Source organism: Archocentrus centrarchus, chromosome 17 (assembly GCF_007364275.1).
Source record: "Archocentrus centrarchus isolate MPI-CPG fArcCen1 chromosome 17, fArcCen1, whole genome shotgun sequence".
Lineage (NCBI taxonomy): Eukaryota > Metazoa > Chordata > Actinopteri > Cichliformes > Cichlidae > Archocentrus > Archocentrus centrarchus.
The window spans coordinates 12,553,532-12,574,260 of NC_044362.1; the positions used below are offsets into that span (position 1 = coordinate 12,553,532).

At 41.0% G+C, this 20,729-nt stretch overlaps 2 protein-coding genes across 6 annotated transcripts in view; both read left to right on the forward strand.

Moving 5' to 3' along the window:
• The window catches only part of mast3a (microtubule associated serine/threonine kinase 3a), a 31,457-nt gene extending 19,416 nt beyond the window's left edge, over positions 1-12,041 (forward strand). For 4 of the 5 annotated variants that reach the window (XM_030751412.1, XM_030751410.1, XM_030751411.1 and 1 more), the window contains 17 exons: positions 6-91; positions 1,217-1,302; positions 1,617-1,825; positions 1,956-2,094; positions 2,372-2,504; positions 2,594-2,759; positions 2,931-3,032; positions 3,602-3,724; positions 3,960-4,072; positions 4,266-4,447; positions 5,040-5,161; positions 5,277-5,465; positions 5,788-6,011; positions 7,421-7,543; positions 7,932-8,068; positions 8,399-8,583; positions 8,685-12,041. In XM_030751412.1, coding sequence (XP_030607272.1) covers positions 6-91; positions 1,217-1,302; positions 1,617-1,825; positions 1,956-2,094; positions 2,372-2,504; positions 2,594-2,759; positions 2,931-3,032; positions 3,602-3,724; positions 3,960-4,072; positions 4,266-4,447; positions 5,040-5,161; positions 5,277-5,465; positions 5,788-6,011; positions 7,421-7,543; positions 7,932-8,068; positions 8,399-8,583; positions 8,685-9,517 — 3,152 coding nt within the window. In that variant the 3' untranslated portion in view covers positions 9,518-12,041. The remainder of the gene's footprint in view (positions 1-5; positions 92-1,216; positions 1,303-1,616; positions 1,826-1,955; positions 2,095-2,371; positions 2,505-2,593; positions 2,760-2,930; positions 3,033-3,601; positions 3,725-3,959; positions 4,073-4,265; positions 4,448-5,039; positions 5,162-5,276; positions 5,466-5,787; positions 6,012-7,420; positions 7,544-7,931; positions 8,069-8,398; positions 8,584-8,684) is intronic. The other variant, XM_030751409.1, reaches the window with a different exon arrangement.
• A 1,643-nt stretch (positions 12,042-13,684) lies between these two features.
• Positions 13,685-20,729, forward strand: part of pik3r2 (phosphoinositide-3-kinase, regulatory subunit 2 (beta)) — a 33,853-nt gene continuing 26,808 nt past the window's right edge. The window contains exon 1 of the mRNA XM_030751406.1: positions 13,685-13,926. The gene's annotated coding sequence lies outside the window, so the exon portion shown is untranslated. The remainder of the gene's footprint in view (positions 13,927-20,729) is intronic.

Below are 20,729 nucleotides of genomic sequence, written 5' to 3' on the forward strand. Positions count from 1 at the left end.
TACAGAGATGGTCCATTTGGAGCATACTAGTCCGATTCACAGATCCGCGAGCAGAGAGTCTGATGACACGGGAGAGGCAACATCTGTACAGGTATAAGCTTACCTTAAACAGGTATGAGATAGATGCAATGAACTCTGACGTGACTGAGGAAGACCAGGTGGAGCACATGTAGCACCTATTTTAAAAATCATTGCATTCCCTGTCAGTTTTAGAACAGATGTATTTGCTTTATTTAAGATTCTCTTACTAGTTTTTAAGTCACTGAATGGCTAACAGTTCAGATCTCAGGCAAGATTTGTAGATATGTACGAGCAGTTCCTCAGATACTCAGTAAAATCACACAGGTGGCTTTTATCCAGTGTCCACAGTGTCAGAGGGACTCTGCCTCAGTGGGTATGCTTAAAAGAAATGCATTGCATACTTTTTATCCCTTGTGTCTGTTTATAATTATTAGCTGTGCTGTCGACGACAGACCACAGTCAGCAGATGTGATGTGATCCGACACCGAGCCGTCCGGTGTCTGTCAACGTTTTGCTAAATTTGCTGCTCCTCAGTTATTTGTATTTGCAATCTTCTGAAACTTGGCACAGATTTTTGACTTTTTGGTTTTTTTTTTTAATGAATTTTTTAAATTTGTAAAACAAAAAAAAAGAAAACCATAAATATCAGCTCAATCCTGTTTGACCTACAGCTAAATAAGTTTCCGTTCTAATATATCACATATTGTACAAGTATGTGACATGGCCAACACAACACAACACAGTTGTTTTGTTGTTGAAAGGTTTTGCATATTCTATGCATTATTCTTGCTTTGTTTTGGGTTTTTTTAATTTATTTTTTAAAATCTTTTAGTTTGTGCTGTCGTAATCTTGCTGTCTGTTAGCACTTTGAGTTGCATGTATGCATAAGAGATTTTCAGACTAATAAAGCAGGATAAGCAGGATGTGTATGACACAATAAGCTGTGGTGGCTGAAGGACTTTTTAAGGCAGTGGCAGATGCACCAAAGAAATATTAAATGTCATTCAGCAGAGCTCAACAACATGGAGGGGATTCTTGATTAAATGCAGTTTAAGTGTTTAATGGAGCACTCAGTGCAAAAAAAAAAACCCCAAAAAAACCTCAAAGTAATGCAGCCACTGTAATTATTTTTTTTTAATTTCCTCTTCTCTCTCTCTCTCGCTCTCTCTCTCGTTTTGGGATTTGCGTGATTCAGAGCCGAGCAGCCTGCACCCCTCCTCGTAGGAAACCACTGGAGAGCGACTTTGAGACCATAAAGCTCATTAGCAATGGCGCCTATGGGTGAGTAAGACAGACTTCTTTGTTTGCGTTTGACTGACTCAGTCACATTAAGAACCACAGAGATCCAAATAAAAGGGGAAAAGAAACTAAAATGAGGATGTGTTTTTGTAGTATTTTTGTGTTCAGGCTGGAATTAGTCAGGGCAGTTTCAGTTCCAGTCTGAACTGATATTCGTTACTGTGTGATGCCCGCAATTCATTGTTTTTTTCTTTCTTTATTCCATTGCAAAATCTCTCAATTTATCCCCCTACTTTTCTTATTCCCACTCTCTTTGTGCTGTCTGATTTGTTTCCTCTCCCCCTTCTTTTACGCAGGGCCGTATTTCTGGTGCGCCACAAAGAGACTCGTCAGCGTTTTGCCATGAAGAAGATCAACAGGCAGAACCTGATTCTTAGAAATCAAATCCAGCAGGTGTTCGTTGAGCGAGACATCCTCACCTTTGCTGAAAACCCATTCGTGGTTTCCATGTTCTGCTCTTTTGAGACACGGAGGCACCTGTGCCTCGTCATGGAATACGTGGAAGGTAGATTTGATTTGGATTGTGGATACATGCACAAGAAGCTCTTATATCTCAATTATATGAAGTACACATTTAAGTCTAAGTCATCTGACCTGATAGCATTTGTCATAATGGCCTCATTTGTGTTTTTAAGGTGGAGATTGTGCCAATCTGTTGAAAAACATCGGTCCTCTGCCTGTAGACATGGCCAGGATGTATTTTGCAGAGACCGTCCTGGCTTTAGAGTACCTTCACAACTACGGCATTGTACACAGAGACCTCAAACCTGACAAGTGAGTCAGGCACATGGATGAACAAAGAGAATATTACAGTTTTTTTCCCCCCCATTTTTCTTATGAACGCCTTCAGGCAGCACTAAATAACTTAAAAGCTTTCATCATTTTTAAACTTGCAGTGATCTGTAGGGAGATGGGATCTTTCTGAAGATAGAGCAATTTTCGGAAACTTTGAGCCTTTGATATTTTTTTTCCTCTAACGATGAAATTTCAGTGCTTTGAGGGAGAGCATTTGATGTAACATGAAACATTTCTGTGTTTCTTTCCTTTGTAGTTTGCTAATCACCTCCATGGGACATATTAAACTGACAGACTTTGGACTTTCAAAGATTGGCCTTATGAACATGACAACCAACTTGTATGAAGGACATATTGAAAAGGATACTAGAGAATTCATTGACAAGCAGGTTTGTGTTTTCTCAGTTTGTCTTTGTTTCATCTCCTCTGGTTTTGAGCTTAACTAAAATCAGACTTTCCTCTTTTTTTCTGTCTACAGGTGTGTGGTACCCCAGAGTATATTGCTCCAGAGGTGATCCTCAGGCAGGGCTATGGGAAGCCTGTGGACTGGTGGGCCATGGGGATCATCCTTTATGAGTTCCTAGTGGGCTGTGTGCCTTTCTTTGGAGACACACCAGAGCAGCTCTTTGGTCAAGTGGTTAACGGTAGGAACTCTTAAAATTGAAATCATAGTTATTTATTTTTCTACACACAGATCCAGTCTGTTTTCCATCCCCTCAAGATTCTGTAATATTTCTATGTACTTTGGCACATCAGGCCCCTGGCCTTTGTAGACACATCTAATCCCCATCGTTGCATTGTGCTTCTGTGTTCAGATGAGATTATCTGGCCAGACGGAGAGGATGCTCTGCCAGCTGATGCTCAGGATCTTATCACCAGACTGTTGAGGCAGAACCCTCTGGAGCGCCTGGGAACAGGTGGGTGACAGCATGATTGCTGATGGATGAAAACCCTCTTTGGGCCCCCCCGGTTGCACAGTGGTGTGACTTTGAGATGGCCAAGAAAAGGCACAAATGCTCCCCATGATGCTTTTACTTTTGGCAACAGATGTGTCATTGGATTTCTTACCAGGAGGTCACAGTCAGGTGTGATGTAGAGAAATTTAATCTTGAGGAGATATGTAAAGTTGCTACAGTAATAAGGAGCAATTTGAGGTCTTTTGTGGGTTTATTTGACAGACATCACCCAATGAATAGTTTTATGTTAACCAGACTTGATAAAATTGTTTCCCATAGACAGAGACCAAGAGGCAGATAAGGTCACGGTGATCAATAAGATCTCCAGAGCTCGCTGAGTTAAATATTTATATTTAAATATTTGACTTCATGGAAAATAGCAGAGAAGTATTTTTACAGTATAAAACCAGAGACCAGGAGAATGAAAAGGAGAATGAAAGGCAGCAAAGATGTGGCTAGAGGTCAGCCAAGCTCAGACTCAAGTCTGGGGACCTAAATGCCCACATCAGTTTAATGACTTCCTTCTCCAGGTGGGACCACTGAGGTGAAGATGCACAATTTCTTCCTTGGCCTGGACTGGAACGGCCTCCTGAGGCAGAAAGCTGAATTCATCCCGCAACTAGAGTGTGAGGAGGACACCAGCTACTTTGACAGTACGTGGACTTACTGACAGTTAAGCATTTGTGGGCCTTTTATGAAGTAGTACAGTCACATTGTATTGTTAGAACCACGGGAGGAGATAGTCCTCAGGAGAATGGGCTCTCGGAATTTGGATGCTTTTAGGGGCAAAGTTTGTATAATGCAGCATGGTGCTGGTTTTAATTTGGATAGGAAACAGTGCTTCCAGTTTGTCATCATTCATTGCTCTGCCACCGTGTTCCCCTCCAGCTCGATCAGAGCGCTACTGTCATCTGGGCTCAGATGAAGATGATGAAACCAACGATGATGAATCGTCTCTGGAGCTCCGACAGTTCTCTTCTGTAGCCCACCGCTTCAGCAAGGTACTCATTACTGCTCTGCTATATTAGTTATAATCAATGGTAATAACTACTTGGTGGAACAAAGTATACAAATCATGTGTATCTTCATAAAATGGGTTTCTGTAGAAGTTGCAACATTGTGTAAAATGTAAATAAATAAAAAAAAACAAATATGGACCTTTATGGACCCCACCTTTTTCCTCTTAAACTCCAGGTGTACAGCAGCACAGAGCACCTGTCCACCTCCACCCCATCCAACCTGAGCCTGTCGTCATCAGAGCGAAGCCACAGCGAGGAGAAGGAGGAGCGATGGGAGGGCAGGGGAGTCCTGTCCCCTGGCGACGGACACAAACATTTGGCGAGTGGAGACAAGAGGGCAGATGGACAGAGGGGGAGGTGAGAGCACGAAACGAGGGAGAGTGATGTCCTTATTATGAGAAGAAAAATGTCACAGCCCACTCAGCATTCACAAAGTGTAATATTCTAACTTATTAGATTGAAGCACTTCCTATTCCAAAATGGCAATTTTTATAGATATCTTTAAAGTCTTTCGGTAATAATGCAACAGTGAGTCATTCTAAAATTCCCCCAGGTGGGATCCTTTCCTGCATGCATGTCAGATGGAGGCCTTTACCTTGCCCATGGGTGTGAATGGCAGTGATATTTCCATTCAGCATGTACTGGGATAGCCTCCAGATCCCTGTGTGATCCTGAATAGAGTTGACCATTAAACCGTAAAAGACACACAAGATATCTAAGAAGAAAAGTGACAAAAATCACCAAAAAATGAAGTTCATTTAGCTGCAGTTTTTGAAATAATAATGCACATTTAAAAAATAATGTAGTGGCAGTTCTTCTTGTTTTATTGTCAATATATGTTTATTTTGCAGCCAGAAAGGAAACTGTTGCTAAGTCATAAATATATTTATTGCCCAATTTCTAAAAAAGGGAAACTTACTAAAATCTGTGTTTTATTTGGGCTTTGCAGCCTCCGTCCACGTGCATCATCCAGTTCCTCCCAGTCGGAGCGCAGCACCAGCCCGCTGGTAATGAACAGCACCCAGAGCTTTGACATCATGCCTCGAGTTGCCATCCCTGCTGATGAGGAGGGTAAGACCAATAAATACAGAAACTGCATTCTCTCACTTTTTTTTTTTTTAAGATTTTTGTTTTGTTTTTTTCCTGTTATGATACACTAATATACACTCTGTGCCCTCTGTTGTAGATGGGATGGTTTCCAACCTCCGCCGCATCCGTCTCCGGAGCAACAGCACGGGCACAAGGCCGTCCTTCCGGAGAGGGGCATCGCGACGCATCGCACATCAGTTGGAGACCCCAGAGAAACCCAGGTCTCCTTCTGGAAAAGTCCCCAAGTCTGCCTCAGTCTCCGGCCTTTCACTCATCATTACACCAGGTATCTTTGCATGATAACTGCATCACTGAGAGAAAAACGTGAGGTGTCTTTGGAAAATGGTGGCAAGGAACAATAATCAAATAAAGTGTTCGTGTGTTCACAGTGCCCCCTACAGCCTGATATTGTTTTTTTAAACACATTACTTGTAGTCAAGATTAGAAAAGTGTTTCTTTGTTGTTTTTTGTTGTTGTTGTTTTTTATTAGGAAGGTTTGATAGAAGTAGTTTCTTCAAATACTGGATGCAGCATTTAAACATTAGCAGTACATACTCTTCATAAAGACTCAACAGTTTTTTTCTGATGATCTTCTGCTCCTCAACCAGACGACTCTGCAGGTCCTCCTACAAGTCCCAAATCTTCTTTGTCCCTGTCGTCCAACCCTTCATCCAGAGACTCGTCCCCCAGCCGCGATCTGTCTGTCAGCATCAGTTGCCTCAGGCCTCCGGTGGTTATCCACAGCTCTGGAAAAAGATTTGGGTTCGCACTGCGAGCCATCAGAGTCTACATGGGAGACAGTGATGTCTACACTGTTCATCACATGGTCTGGGTAAGCGATCTCATCTCAGATGTAGCTGGTACTACCGGGAATCAACCACATGTGGTTCTAAAACGTAGATGTTGAAATAAGTTCATGGTCTTATTTTCTGAGCTGGTCCTAAGAGCGCTTGACAGCATGTACAGCAGTCAGCATCACTAAATTCAGCAAAATATGAACACTGAAGAGATGCAGTACCAAGTCAGTTCTTTGTTTCCTAGTTTTTAGGTATGCCTAGGTATAACTTTGAAACGGAGATCACTGTAAATGGCAAAGAAATTCTGCCATCTGCTGGTTTCCTGTTGGAACAAGTTAAGCCTGGTGCACAGAATCTTTCCTTTTGCTTTAACTGAGCGGAAGTTTGGTTTTTGTCATCATTGAAATATTTTGAAGATACGATATTGTTTTAACTTCCATAGAAATATTTTACCCTTATTCCATTGTCTTCTTGTGATTTGACAATTGCAACAGCTTTTTTACTCAACTAGAAAGCCAATGATCAGACTCGTAGAACATTAAAAGAAAGTGACCACATCACTTCTGCTTTAGCCTCCTCACACTAATTCCCAGTATGTTTTAGAACTGATTTAGAGATCGTAGTGTTGACTTTAATGGCTCATCATGGCCTTTCACCTTATAAGAGGATGGGTACACTGTGGTCATAAAGAGATGGGCGTGGTCAGCAACAATACTCAGGCAGGCTGTGGCGTTTAAATAATGCTCAGTTTGTACTAAGAGATCCAAAGTGTGCCAAGAAAATATCTCACACGCCATTACATCACCAGCAGCCCGAACCATTGATACAAGGCAGGATGGATCCATGCTTTCATGTTGGTCAAACCAAATTCTGACCCTACCATTTGAATGCTGCCACAGAAATCATGACTCATCAGACCAGGCAATATTTTTCCAGTATGTCAGAGTGAATTGTAGCCTCAGTTTCGCGGTCTGACAGAGGTGGCACCTGGTGTGGTCTTCGGCTGTTGTAGCCCATCTGCTTTAAGGTTAAGAGATGCTCTTCTTAATTTTATATGAGCTTGAATGTAACTTAACACTGCAGGTGCTGGACTCTGATCTGGTCCTGAGGTGGGGCTGAAAATTGTAGGTGATTTTACTGTCAGAGCCCTGAAGCTGTAGGACAAGCTGCCTGATGAAATCAGGTCAGCAGAGTCAGTGACCTCTCTTAAATCTCTTCATAAAGCGTACTTGGATTGATCCGCGCTTACGCTTTATTTTATGCTGACATGATACTTTACACTGTATTTGTTGCTATATGTGGCAGTTTTTCCCAAAAAGACTAAATTTATGCTAAGTAAACCAAAAACACTGGTTTTACTAATTGCATAGGTGAAACACGGCAACAGGCATTTAGAATGGCTGCTTTACCAGTAATTTTGAGGTGTGTGTGTGTTTGGGTCCAGTGTGTTGAAGAGGGCAGTCCGGCACACGAGGCAGGATTGAGGGCAGGTGACCTCATCACTCACGTCAACGGTGAATCAGTCCAGGGTCTCGTACACACTGAGGTGGTGGAGCTTTTGCTGAAGGTATGCAGATAACTTTCTGTACATATGTTGCTTTTTTTTTGTTATTGAAATGATCATCATAATGTATGGAGGACTGAAACTGCCAAAGTAAAAAATAAATTAAATAGGAAATTCAATAAACAAATTTGAAAATTAAAAAAAGACATTAAAATTTGTCGCATTTTTATATTAAATGATGTCTTAATTTATTTTTTGGATTATATTTGGTTCATTTAATGACATATTTGTAATAAGTAATTTATTTATTTTTGTTTTTTTGGCAGTTTTGAGCTTTCATAATATTGTAGTTTAAGAACCGAAATAATTTTACGATGACTGCTCTTCCCCTAAAAAAGAGATTGCATGCTCTATATACAGGCACTTAATTTAGTCGTATTTTTTTCAACAGAGTGGCAACAGGGTGACCTTGCAAACCACTGCTCTGGAGAACACATCTATCAAAGTTGGACCTGCCAGAAAAGCGAGCTACAAGGCCAAGATGGCACGGCGCAGCAAAAAGAGCAAGAGGAAGGATGGACAGGATAGGTACATGAGGGGTACTTCATGTTTGAAGCTTAGTGTTAGATTTTGGCTACATAACAGAGACTTTATATTCGCTGACTTCACAACATTTTTGTGTTTGTTCTGCAAGTCTGATTCTTGCATAAAAACTTCAGAGCCACCTGAAAAGCTTGTTGGACATTTATAGCTAAAGACAGAGTGATACTTCTAGTGAAGCTTTGATCAGGATTGCAGTAACGCGACTCTTTATGAAAGTCATCTCCTCGTCTCAGATTTGACTTTAAGTTAAAGTAAAGACTGAACACTTTTCTGACGCTGTTTTTTTTTTTTTTAATATTTTATTTACTTTTGCAGCAGACGGCGTAGCATCTTAAAGAAGCTGTCTAAGCATACACCACCTCCACCCATGCAGAGCAGTCGCAGCTTCTCTTCAGGGTTCCACCAGTCATCCAGTGACAGCCTCTCTGGCTCACCAACACAAAGTCTCTCTCCTGGGCCTTCTACACCTTGTCGCTCCCCTGCTCCTGACCACTCTGGAGGTGAGAGAGGACGATAGCGCTTGTAGAGTTGTGATTGTTCTTTTATGGAGGAAATGTATCCACTAAATCTAAACTCTTACCTCTGTTTTCCTTTCTATTAGATTCAAGTTCTTCTCCTTGCTCCAGCTCTCCAAACTCACCTGTACCCCAGGCTCGTCCCAGTTCCCTTCACGTCTTGGGCCGCTACACAAAAGCTGGTCGTTGCAAGTCCACCAGCAGTATCCCTCCTTCGCCTCTGGCCTGTATCCCACCACCCCAGCCTCTTTCTCCTCAGTGCTCTCCATCCTGCCTCCCAAGTCACCCCAAGTCCCTGCAGGGTTTTCACGGCAAGACTTTGTCCCCACCTACAATCACCCGTCATTCGGTGCGTCCTCGCAGCGCAGAACCGCCACGCTCACCGCTGCTCAAGAGAGTTCAATCAGCAGAGAAGCTGACTGGAGACAAGACGACTGGGGGTTACCATGGAGATAGGAAGGCTTACAGCACCCGCCGCCACACAATGGAGGTGCCCTTGTCTGAGGGGGAGGACCTAGAGGGAGACAGTGCCACGGGGTTTGTCTGCGTAGGCGAGCACGGCCGCCAGGGGCTGCACATCGGAGGGCAGAGAGGCCACCAGGACACAGCCAGCGGAGGCAGCGATCACCACCGCTCCGCTGCCTTGCCACAACACCGCAGCAGCAACAACCATTCAAAAGAAATGGTGGTGATGAGGAAGCTGGCTCTGTCAGAGCGCAGAGACTCCTTCAAGAAACAGGAGGCAGTGCAGGAAGTGAACTTTGATGACTTGGAGGAGGCGGCTCTCAGCCCCACACTTCCTGTCACGCAGCCAAAGGCATTCAAGGCGTCCTGGATCAACTCGTCCCAGTCAGAACCCAGTGTAAAGCTGGGCTCACAGGGTACCACACCACAGAAAACCAAGTCAAAAGACAAATAAGGGTGTTAGTTATTGTTTTATTGCAGGGATCACAGGTCAGTGAAGTGAAGGCTTTGACCTGCCATCATACTTACATTTGAAGGCCTTGCATGTGTCCAGAAAACTGTGACCAAGTCCCACATCATTACAAATACAAATGAAAGTCAGCATTTCTCAGTACTACATGCATCCTCCAACACTGTTAACAGATTAGCGACTGCCAAACAATGTTTACTTCTGAGTTGCTTGATTTCTTTCTTGGTTCTCAAATCACTGTGGCGCCTCTAACTGATGTATTTTGTAAATATTTGTTTTAAACAAACAAACAAAAAAAACATATTTATGACTTTTTTAATGATTTGGGTTTTTTTTTTTTTGTTTGTTTTTTAAGTTGCTGAAAATGCCTCGGATGTTTCAGCTGTTCTAATTTAAGGAAGTGTGCAGGAGAAAAGCCAGGCAACAGTGTGAGGGTGTCATATTAGTCAATATTGGAATATGCTTTTTTTTTTTTTCTTCTTTTTTTTTTTTTTTATGTTGCTCTGTGTGTGTGTGTGTGTGTGTGTGTGTGTGTGTGTGTGTGTAACAGGGTGTTGTTTCATATACAGACTGGTATTCATCCTGCACCAAAATATGCTAAAAATGCTATTCTGTGCTGCCTCTCTGAAGAAATCTGTCATGCCGTTTGTAATCGTGACCATTTAGAGTCATTGTTCCTGAATGCAGGGCATGTATAAATCAAGACAAAAAATATATATATATATATTTCATCATCACAACACTTGTCAGCTAAGCCTTGGTGCCAAAGCATGGTTTAGCTGTAGGAACCATTTAAAAAAAAAAAAAAAAAAAAAGGTACTGTAGTTGTACATAAAATGCCTCATGTATGCATGGGCTGTGCCGCTCCACCGCCACTTACTGTCCTGTTTAAAAAAGAAAAAAGTGTGTCCATGCCACCACTTGTCTAGCAGTTGTTTAAATTATAACCTGATCAACACGCAGGTGTGTAGATAAAACTTTGTGGCTACCTTCCACGCTGCTGTGTCTGACCTCTGATACCTTTGTGAATCTAACCTCCGTCCAGCTCCTTTCGAGTATAGTCTAGCAGAAGTGTTTGCACAAGTCGTGACAGTGAGAGTACATTTATATTTCAGGGTGAGCTCTCGCTCTGTGGGATTCAGAAATTGTACAGTGGATGCAACAAAGAAATCTGGCTCACTTGGCTGTTTTTCTTTTCTTTTTCTTTTTTTTCCTTCTTTTTTTTTTTAACATGTTTTATGAACGAATGTTTACATTTTAGTGCAGATGGGCGTGGACTTGAGTGGGTTTTGTTAAATTATTGTAAGTTTGGGGGGGAACGACTGGGAGAGGCAAACCTGAGGCCCCAGGTGGATGAATGAATGAGTGAAAGGTGTTCTCCTTTTGTATATTTTGATATGGAAACAGTCTAGTTGCAGTACTAATTACCTGTGCTGTTGTATATTGTATAAACAATGGTGGACCTTATAACAGTTGTCAGTGAAATGTAAGGGGAGATGGACCTGCATAAGATGTCAGTTACGTGGCATGGTTTTAATCCCGTGTTGCGATCAACTTTAAAGAACTGTGTGTATTTCACATCCCAGTATAGCTCTGCGGTTTTGTTAAAGAATTTGGGAACTTGGGAGGTTTTATCGGATAGGCCTTGAATTCTTGAGTTAGTCTTTGATTTCAGCTTTAAATTTTCTTTTATGGTGAGATGTAAACCAGTGGTATTTGGTTTTCCGTTATGTTCTTTTATTAGTTTTTACTTTACAAAAATATTTGATTTTTTTTCTTTTCTTTTCTTTTATTATTATTATTTTACTTCAGGAACTTTATGGATTAGCAACTTAAAAAAATAGATGACATGGTAACAGAAAAGGAATTTGTTGAGTGTTCCTGTTTTTATGAAGGCTCACGTTTATGTTTTACAGTTAAGGGAGATTAAATAAGAGATTTCTAAATGAAATTAAGCATATTGAACCTTGAATAAAAGTTATGGATTGTGTGAATGAAAAGTTGGACCTTTTTTCACTGTACTTTAGGGGGGAAATGTGTATGATGTGGGTTTAATGACTGAATTTCTGATGCAATATACATTTTAATATGTTCTTAGCATTGAATCTTTTTATTTTTCACCTCTGTCAATTCATTGTAGTATCCCTTGACTTTTGTTGTATCAGCTTGTTAAACCTTTATAAATCAGGACTTTGTTTTGTGGTGATCTCAGCAGCAGTTCATTTTGCATCAGATGAAGCATCCACAGAGCGCCTCGTCTCTGATTTGTGTGTTCGTGTGTGTGTGACACATTCACTGTAACAGCTCCCACCCTCCGCATTTTTCACACGTGTTTTTTTGTATTAGAATGTGCCCCACCATCACCACTCAACCCTCTTGTCCCTGTGTGGCAAACTGACTTTTGTGAAATGCCTACCATGTGGGTATCTGGTGCAGACTGGTGTGCCATTGTCTGTTCTCTTGTCTCAACAGTGCTTGAAATAAATGAATTACAGAGGACTGGAAAGTCCAAGACTAAAAACTGTTTGTACTGGTCATTTGTCCTCATACAATATCTGCAAAAGTCTCTTCTATTCTTCATCCTCTCATTTCTTAAATTTTTGCTTCCAAGGTCCAAGGAGCCAGACTTTCTTGTTATTTTTCTTGTTATATCAGAGTAATGTTTTTTTTTTTTTTTTTTAAACTGCTTTAAAATGAACGAGGCACCCAATTCAAGGAATAAATCAGTGTTGTCTACATGTAAGACAACTTAGCAAAACACCGATTTTAAATTGTATCTTTAGGCACTTTGTTACTAGCAGCCTGCCACAAAAACGCCTTTGTTTTCATTTCTTTAGCTGAATAAATGAATGAGGGAAAAAAAAAATCAAAGATAACAGTTTGATTGCATAAACCAGCAAAGACCTGACAAAGGACCTGAGAGATGCCTCTGGCCCCTCAGTTGATCCATCTACTGTTTATTGAAGCCTCATCAGAAATGGTCTCACTGGAAGGGTGGCTGTCAAGAAGCCATTCTTGAGGGAAAACAGGGAGAAAAGCCAAATTACACAAGGGCTGGGCTGAAAATCAGTGCCAACAGGTCTGATGGAGTGATGAATCTAAATGTGAAGTTAATCATTGTCAGTATGTATGGAGGAGATTTGGGATTGCATTTCAGCCACTGGTGTTGGGGAGCTTGTCAAAATTGGTAGAATTATGAATGCAGAAAAGTACCATCAGATTTTGATCCACCATGCAATACCATCTGGAAAGCATGCCACAGCTTCATTTTTTCAGCATGACAATGACCCCAAACACACTGCCAATGCATTAAAACCAAACCTGGATATTGCTCAATTGTATGTTTTTCTATCAGTCATCGATTAGCTTCCCCAGAGCTTGGACCTCAACATTATTGAAGCAGTGTGGGATCATCTTGACAGAGAAAAGAACAAAAGGCAGCCAAGAAGCCTGGAGAACTATTCCTGAAGACTACTGAAAGAAATGACAAGAAAGCTGCCTCAGAGAGTTCAGACTGTGTGTAAGAATAAAGGCGGTCATACCAAATATTGACCAGAATTGCACAAACTCAGTTTTTATCTTAGATACTGTATTTCCATGTATGTTTGCACGTTTCACTAAATTGCTGCATCTATTTCCCATTTTCCTGACAAAAAATGTAAAAATGAAGGGTGACGCCAGACTTTTGCACAATACTATATGGCACTATTAAAGTCTTTGAGCCAGTAATAATGAACACACTACAGTGCTGCAATAACAGCATTTTCTGCAGTAATAGCCTGGACTGATTAGACATTTTCTATACATTAAATAGAAACTAGTCACAAAAATTAAAATGAGCTGAAAAGGAATTTAAATCTTTGAGAAAAGTGAGATGTGGATTACAAAAAAGGGGAAAAAAAGGCGGGGTTGGAAGTCAGTATGAGATGTCCCTATTTAATCCACGGTGGGATTAGACAAGGATTCAGCATGTTGTTCAGCACTTTTCCTTTTTCACATTCAACGCAGGGTTAAAGTGCACGGTTTGGAGGGACTACCAGATTCAAATTTGCCCCGTTTTTTTTTTGGTCCGGGACCCCTCACTGATGGTTCGGACTTTTCCGCTCAGGTTCGTCACTTTCCGCGCTCCTCATATATAGTTCCCACGCGCCCTCCTTCCCTGCGCCGTGCTGAGCTGGAAAATGGCTGTGTGCTGGAGAAGAGAGTTATGAACGGGAAAAGAAAGAACGAGCGAAGAAAAGACACCGAAGTAAGACGCGAACCAAAGAGCTTTCTAGAAATTTAACCCTCACCGAGAAGTTGTTGCCTGCAGACGAGCCACCACACAGACTCCTGTCTGCGACTTTTGCTGCGAAGCCCCCCAAAAAGTGCGGAGAGTCGAGAAATATCCGCGGGTGAGTTTTTCCAAGTTATTGCACATTTCCAGTACAGCAAGGCAAGCGAGCCACTGTACTGGAAAATGGTGGAAGCGCTGCAAGTGTGCTCTGCGCACGCAGCTCCACGTTGCTGACTTGTGTCCTACTTTTAAAGTTTAAAGGTGAGTTTTTGTGATGCTTGTGCGCGTTTTTCTTTTCTCTTTGCGTCGAAATGTTAACGTTAATTTACCCTCGCGCCGTGCTGCCCGGTGCTCGCGCTTGCTGAGCCTGTTAAACTGCAGTAACATCAGCATCTACTATTTTTAAGCTGCTTTAGTGTTTAACCAATTTTCTGGTTTATTTGTTGACGTGAAAACTATTTGAAAGGACTTTAAAGCAGTTGCCCCCTAAACATGCCAAGTTACGCAGAACTGATGCTAAAATTGTTTGTAATTAAAGTGGCTTATTAGTGGTGTTTAGCTGTGTTTAAACACTATTAATAAGCTCCCTTTGCAGTGTATGTGTTACTAGTGGCCTTGCATTGACTTCAGACTATGGGAAGCCTAACGTAGCTGAAGGCCTGACTAGACGCGTCTGTCACATCCCTGGCTTGAGGAGTTAATGGTAATTGTGCCACTTGCATAATAAGACAAGCCACTCAGCTGTGCGGCGACCCCCCCCTCTCCCTGTCTTGTAATTATGAATCGAGCATTATGCAACCAAATGTCAGTCCTCCATTATATGCTTTACCGGTGTGATGCATGACTTGTGGCAAAGCTTTCATTCTTCTTTCAAATGTCTTAAAATGCTCTGAAAGACTGGCAGGGCCGTTGTATTTAAATGCCTCCTGTCCAAAACAAAGAAAAAGTGGAGCTTCTTAAAATGCCAAGTGTCACCTCTCAGAGGGGGTGAAGAAAACCTAAACTAAACCTCAAGTTCCAGCAGAGGCACTAAAGCTGTAGTTATTTTTGTTTTATGTCCTTCAGCTTGGGGACCAAGTTAAACTGAAATGTTCCTGTTTGATCGAAATAGCAGCAGAGTTTAGCTTTAAGGATAGTTTAGTCATTCCTTGGCTGGAAATGCTGCATATTCTGTGCTTTGTGTGGTTGTGATTTTTCTAACTTCACAGAGACATACACGAGTCTACTTAAAGTGTTAATCTGTCACCCCTCCTGAGTGCAACACACTGGGCACAAATCTAATTGGTCACATGCAGTGCAGTCTAACTTGCATCTCCAAAACATCTTTGTTGCATCAGGTTAAACAGTGATAGAAAGATAAGTGCACTCCTTCATGGAAAATTTAATTTGCTGAAGGTGCAGTTTAATGAGTTGTTGCATCAGCAGCCAAATAAAAGTAGTTCCTTTTAGTAATTCCTCACTAATGGGATTAGTATGTGATTAGATTTGTTGACATAAATGTGTTATAAATGTAAGCTACAGGATGCTTCCTGCATATTACTGTTTAGGTAAAATAGTTATGAAGGGGGTTTGAAAGCTTTTTTTTTTTGAGAAGCAATAAATCTAGGTGAAAAGTACGTGTTATCTCTGCTTGTGGTGTTGTTTTCAAATGATGCAGACTTTGCAGATTTATCAGATTTTAATTTCTTTGTTGCAGTGGAAATGTTTAAATGCGAAACCTTGGCCACATGGATTTAAGTTATCACCTCTGATAAATAGACCGAGTCCTCTTTAACTGTGGAGCATAGTTGACTTTCCAGAACAGCGCGGTCTTGGTGCTAAATAAAATAGCAGATGTTTCTATTTAGCAAAGTGAGCTTTTCAGCTTCATTTACGACAGATAGAATTCAGGTGAACATAACTGGAGTCATAAAATGCCTAAGAACCCATTTTAGACCGAAAAGTAAGTCCTCGCAGGCTCCAGTGCTGTTGGCCCGTCCTCTCTGCCTGTGGCGCAGCAGATTTTTCAGATCCATGTGGACAGATGGCCCGAGGCCAGGCTGCATGCATGGTGGTTCTGTAGTCAGTGCTTCCCCAGCAGGGCTGTAAAGTGCCAAAACATGCATGCACAAATACATTACTGTGTCTCCACATAAATGTCTGAATTTTGGACTGTGCCATTTTCGTTATGAATGTTTTAAAGACAGGAAATGATAGCTGTTACTCTTATGGATAAAATCACTGACGTCTGTCTGTGAAACAGAGAACAGTCTGTAAACTGGCATATTTCCCTGGTCATCTTTTTTTTTTTTAAGTTTAGGGTGTATTCCTAAAGTCTTAAATTCTTCAGCTGTTTTTGAAAAACAGTAATTTGCTCAGACAAGTTTCCTTGCCGCTCTCAAAGATAAGGTAGTAACTGTAGCTTGTAGCTGCACTCTGGCCTACATAGATGTAACTAGTGTTTCCCCAAGGCTTACCACGTTGGTGACACTTTATCTTTCATTGTTTAAATTTATCTGTCTCAGAGATGGCCACTGAGCTGTTCTAGTGAAGGTGATACACTAGTTATAAACTCAGTAAAAAAAAAACAAAAAAAAAACATCACTTTGCAAAATGGTAAATTTTTTCTTGTTTTGTTTTTACCACAACTAAAACAGTAATAGACCCAATTCAAATGTATTTCATTTTACAGTCTGTGTGCAGAATTGCACCAGTTTTTAGACTAAGTTAAAGGATCATTCACAATTATCAACATTTTCTGAAGTGTACAAAGAATACTCTTTTTCAGACACCCCTCCCAAAAAGTGTAGAAAGAAAATGTTTTCATGACATTTAATTTGACCTGGTTTTGGTATTTTAATGTAATAGGAAGTACTAAAAACACATCCTGGTGTTGAAAAATGCTGGAAATCTTGGTATCAAATATACTCTTTACTATCTATTTAAACATTGTATTGTTGCACTAATAAACAGATATACCTGTATGTTAGAATTTACAGGGTGCAATAAACTGATTTGGATTTGAATGTGTACTGCACTGTATGTATGCAAAATGTACATGTCGCCACACTGTACACAGTGGCAGTGGAGAAATTTGTCATCTGAATAGCCGGTCTTGTGCCAAAAAGTTACCATCTGCCAAAAAGTGATTTCCGGTATTTGCCAAAAAAAATTTATTGCTGGTATTTATAATTGTTGTAAATGACTTGTTGAGCTATAATCTGTCAAGCATATCTCAAACATTATCTCTCATGAATGATATCAGTTCATTTTGAGTCATAAAGAACATTCCTGTCACGTGGCAGAAGCTGCAATCAGTTTTTGGCAACACCTGCCGCCAGTGTTACCAACTTAGCAACTTTTCAGACCCCTCCCCCAGCGCCTTTTTTTTTTTGTTTGTTTGTTTTTTTCCCCAACAAGCGACTAGTGACAAATTTAGCGACTTTTTTACGGTGACGTCAGTGAATTTTGGAGAGATTAACCGGAAACCTGAAATTTGAGGGGGGACACACCCCATTCGCTCCCCCGGACCTTGATTTGTCCTTTAGTGACTTCTTGCGAGAGCCGACAGCAAGTTTTCTTACATAAAAGTTGGCAATGGTGCCGGCCGTCAATCACCATATTATGCACAAATATACGGGCCAGCATAGATGAAAACACACCAGGAACATGTAGAATTAATGTACATACGGTTTCCATTTCCAGACCCATTTACTGTTTGTAAACTGATGACGTAGGCAGCGATGTGCGTGCATTTTGGAAACGGAAGTACGGCGGAGTTCAATAGCCTTTCAATGTAGGAGAAGGGATTATCAACGAAAGATTGTGAAAACTACCTGCAAAACTTAATTTTGACCACCAGCAACCGACTCCAATCCCTGTGGTATGTTAGCAAGTGGCCCAGTATCCGCGGATATATACGTGTATTTGGTGGAGAAACCCAGCGTACACACTGGAGAGAAGTTGCAGCACAATTGTAATGCTTACAATTATGTTTTTGCGGCCGTGTATGAACATCAAATATCATGACACAGACTCGGAAGTTTTGTGTCTTGAAGGCAGAAGTTCTTCCAAGTCAAAGACAAGGAAACAGGAGCGCTGTGTATGAGGCTCGGGTCGTTGTAAACAAGTCAGAGAACTACGTCCTCACAGTGGATTGTACCTGCATGGCAGCGTGAGTACTTCGTCAAATTGCTTTTCTAGCTTGTTAAGAGTTTTCCGGCTGCAGATATTATTGATTTACAATGAAAAAAATATATACTGTTCCAGTCACACTGTGAGACACGCTCAACCATTCATATGTGACTCAGACTTTTGACTGCACTGCATTTTGTAATCTATAGTGCGATTAAATATTAATTTAAAAATCAGGACTCTGAGTCCAGCAATGCCTCACCTGTAAATAGCTACACTACAGTTTAAAAGCCAAATAGCCTACCAGCTAATGCTATTTACTTTAGAAACCTGATATCCCAGTATAAGCAGAGTAGATAAATAACTTTACCTGATATAAAATGGGCGCTTCAAACGTGAGCATTTCTGATCCTCTCCTCAGCCCTGATCGTGTCCTCAGTCCTGATTGTGTCCAATTTTTATCAATACATTTGATAGCTTGCAACCACAGATGCCTCAGTTTTCTCTTAAACAGCCGTGATCCCGTGGGATTTGGTACAACTTCAGTCCACTTTTGGTAGAGTAGAAATTCTGACAGCCAAACAGGCAACAGCAGACATTTGGATGCTGATATCGCTTTTAAATCAGGTTTAAACGCTGCGCAGTCTCCTTGTTCTTATTGATTTGAATGGGGTAGCAGTTTACTTCTGTTGCCAAAATGCGCGCACATCCTTTGATGATGTAGGCTGTAAATGGGTCTATTGAATTTATTTCCGACAGCTTTAGCTGCTTTCCACACCTGCTGCGCCACACTCGCAGCTTGTTCCTGCCTAATATCGTCAGTAGAGTCTTTCTGTGAATCAATGATGGCCTATTTTAGAGAATTCAATGAGGCCTTTGAATTGATTCGCCAAACCGGAGGCCATATTGCTGCAGACCACACAGTAGTGCAGTGGTGTACAAGTGAACAAGAGTGGATGTCTTGGCGTTGGTGGTCAGGTGGCAGCTCTCAAATTACATAGTTCTGACTGACATTTTCTAACTATTTGAAAAGCATACATTGGGTGTTAACCCCCTTCCCCCTGGCATATGGTTTGTACGCTTTGGAAAATGTTGATAATGGTGAATGATCCCTAACTGAAAAATAACCAAAAAATTTACACATTGAAGAAAATTCCTGTTAATAACTGTTGGCTATGTTATTTTTAAAAAAATTTGTTAAATAGATGCAAAACTTGTCATGAAAGCATGACAATTGCGTGAGGTTTTTTTCTTCCGACTACCATCATATCATCAAAAAGTGCCTTGAGTTAACTGTTTGTTGTGATTTAGTGCTGTATAAATGAAATTGAATTGAAAATCTATAATTGATAGATCCCCAGTGGTATGGTTAAAGAAGCACATCAGCGCCACTAAGAAACTAATCTACCAGTTAAGAATACTCTAATTACTATTGATCTACCAATGATTATATTTGTATTGATGAATATCACCATCATGGACAAATGTATCGGGCCACCTACAAGAGCTGGAAACTCATGAAGCTCCCGGCACATAGTTTCTGTGCTGATATTAATGCCGGAGGATGCTTGGAGCCAGTCCTGTCGCCAGATCTCAGTCTTAAGGGGGGGCTTATGAAATCCAACAGGGGGGCACCACTATTATTAGCTTGATTAGTGATCTGGCTTGGGTGGGCGGGCCAGGGCGGGCCCAAGCGTATCAGTGGGCGGGCACGGCCCCCTAGGGCCCGCCCATAGCGACGGGTCTGCTTGGAGCGCTCCAGTTACTGAATTGGCAACTTTTACGTACTAAGCACCTCAGCACTTGGCGACTCTGCAATTTTATGTGGTCTGCCACTTCGTGGCTGTGTTGCTTTGCTTCCCTAAACACTTCCACTAAACACTGCAATAATACCACTTACAGCTGGTAGAGGACTACCTAGGAGGGAAGAAATTTCACAAACCTGCAGATCTATGCACACAGCAGACAGTGTCGTGGAGAGTTTTGCTAGTTGCTTAAACATAATTGCTAATGTTTTATTGTTCCGCTGTGACAATTAATCAGATGTTCAACATGTGTTCCGCGTGACTTTTCACCCAGATCGTTCGTGCCCCACTTGTCATGATCCCGCACCCCACGGTTTGAGAAACACTGGGTTAGCCAAACTCTTCAAACTAATCAGACATTGTGTGTGTGTATCTGTTTGCATTGTCATAAACAGTGTAAAGTGCCGCACATTTTATCAACATTTTTTAAAAAATTATTTGATTAATGAGGAATATGATTGATGGTTTAACACAACTCCTAAAATACACACAAAATATTTTTCAGCCTATGTTTAAACTCGTCCATTTAAAGTGTGCTCAGTTTCTGTCTCTTAGACTAATCAACTAATTTTTGTTTTCTCTCTTTCATTTAAATGACTAGCACATTAGTTGCCAAGAGCATCCCTAATAGTGCATCTTTTGCGTAACCAATGACCAAAAAGCCAATGAAAATAAAAGAAACAAATGTTCACATTTGAGTTTTGGCACACACCTCTATATGGATACTTTGTATATATTAATATATTTTTTGTATGAGCATTAGGAGATATGAAAAATGAGAAAACATCCAGCAAATAAAAAAAATTGCATCTGTTTTCAAATGCATTGATTCAGTTACACAAATGTTTTTATACGTAATGGCAATGTAAAGATGCGTGGCTATTTGATCCTCGAGTAGTGTCATTGATGCCTTTTTAATAGCTTATTTGGCATTTTATATATTCATACTGGTGTAATAAACAGGTCAGAGCTCTTCTGGCTGACTAAACACATCAGGAGTCAT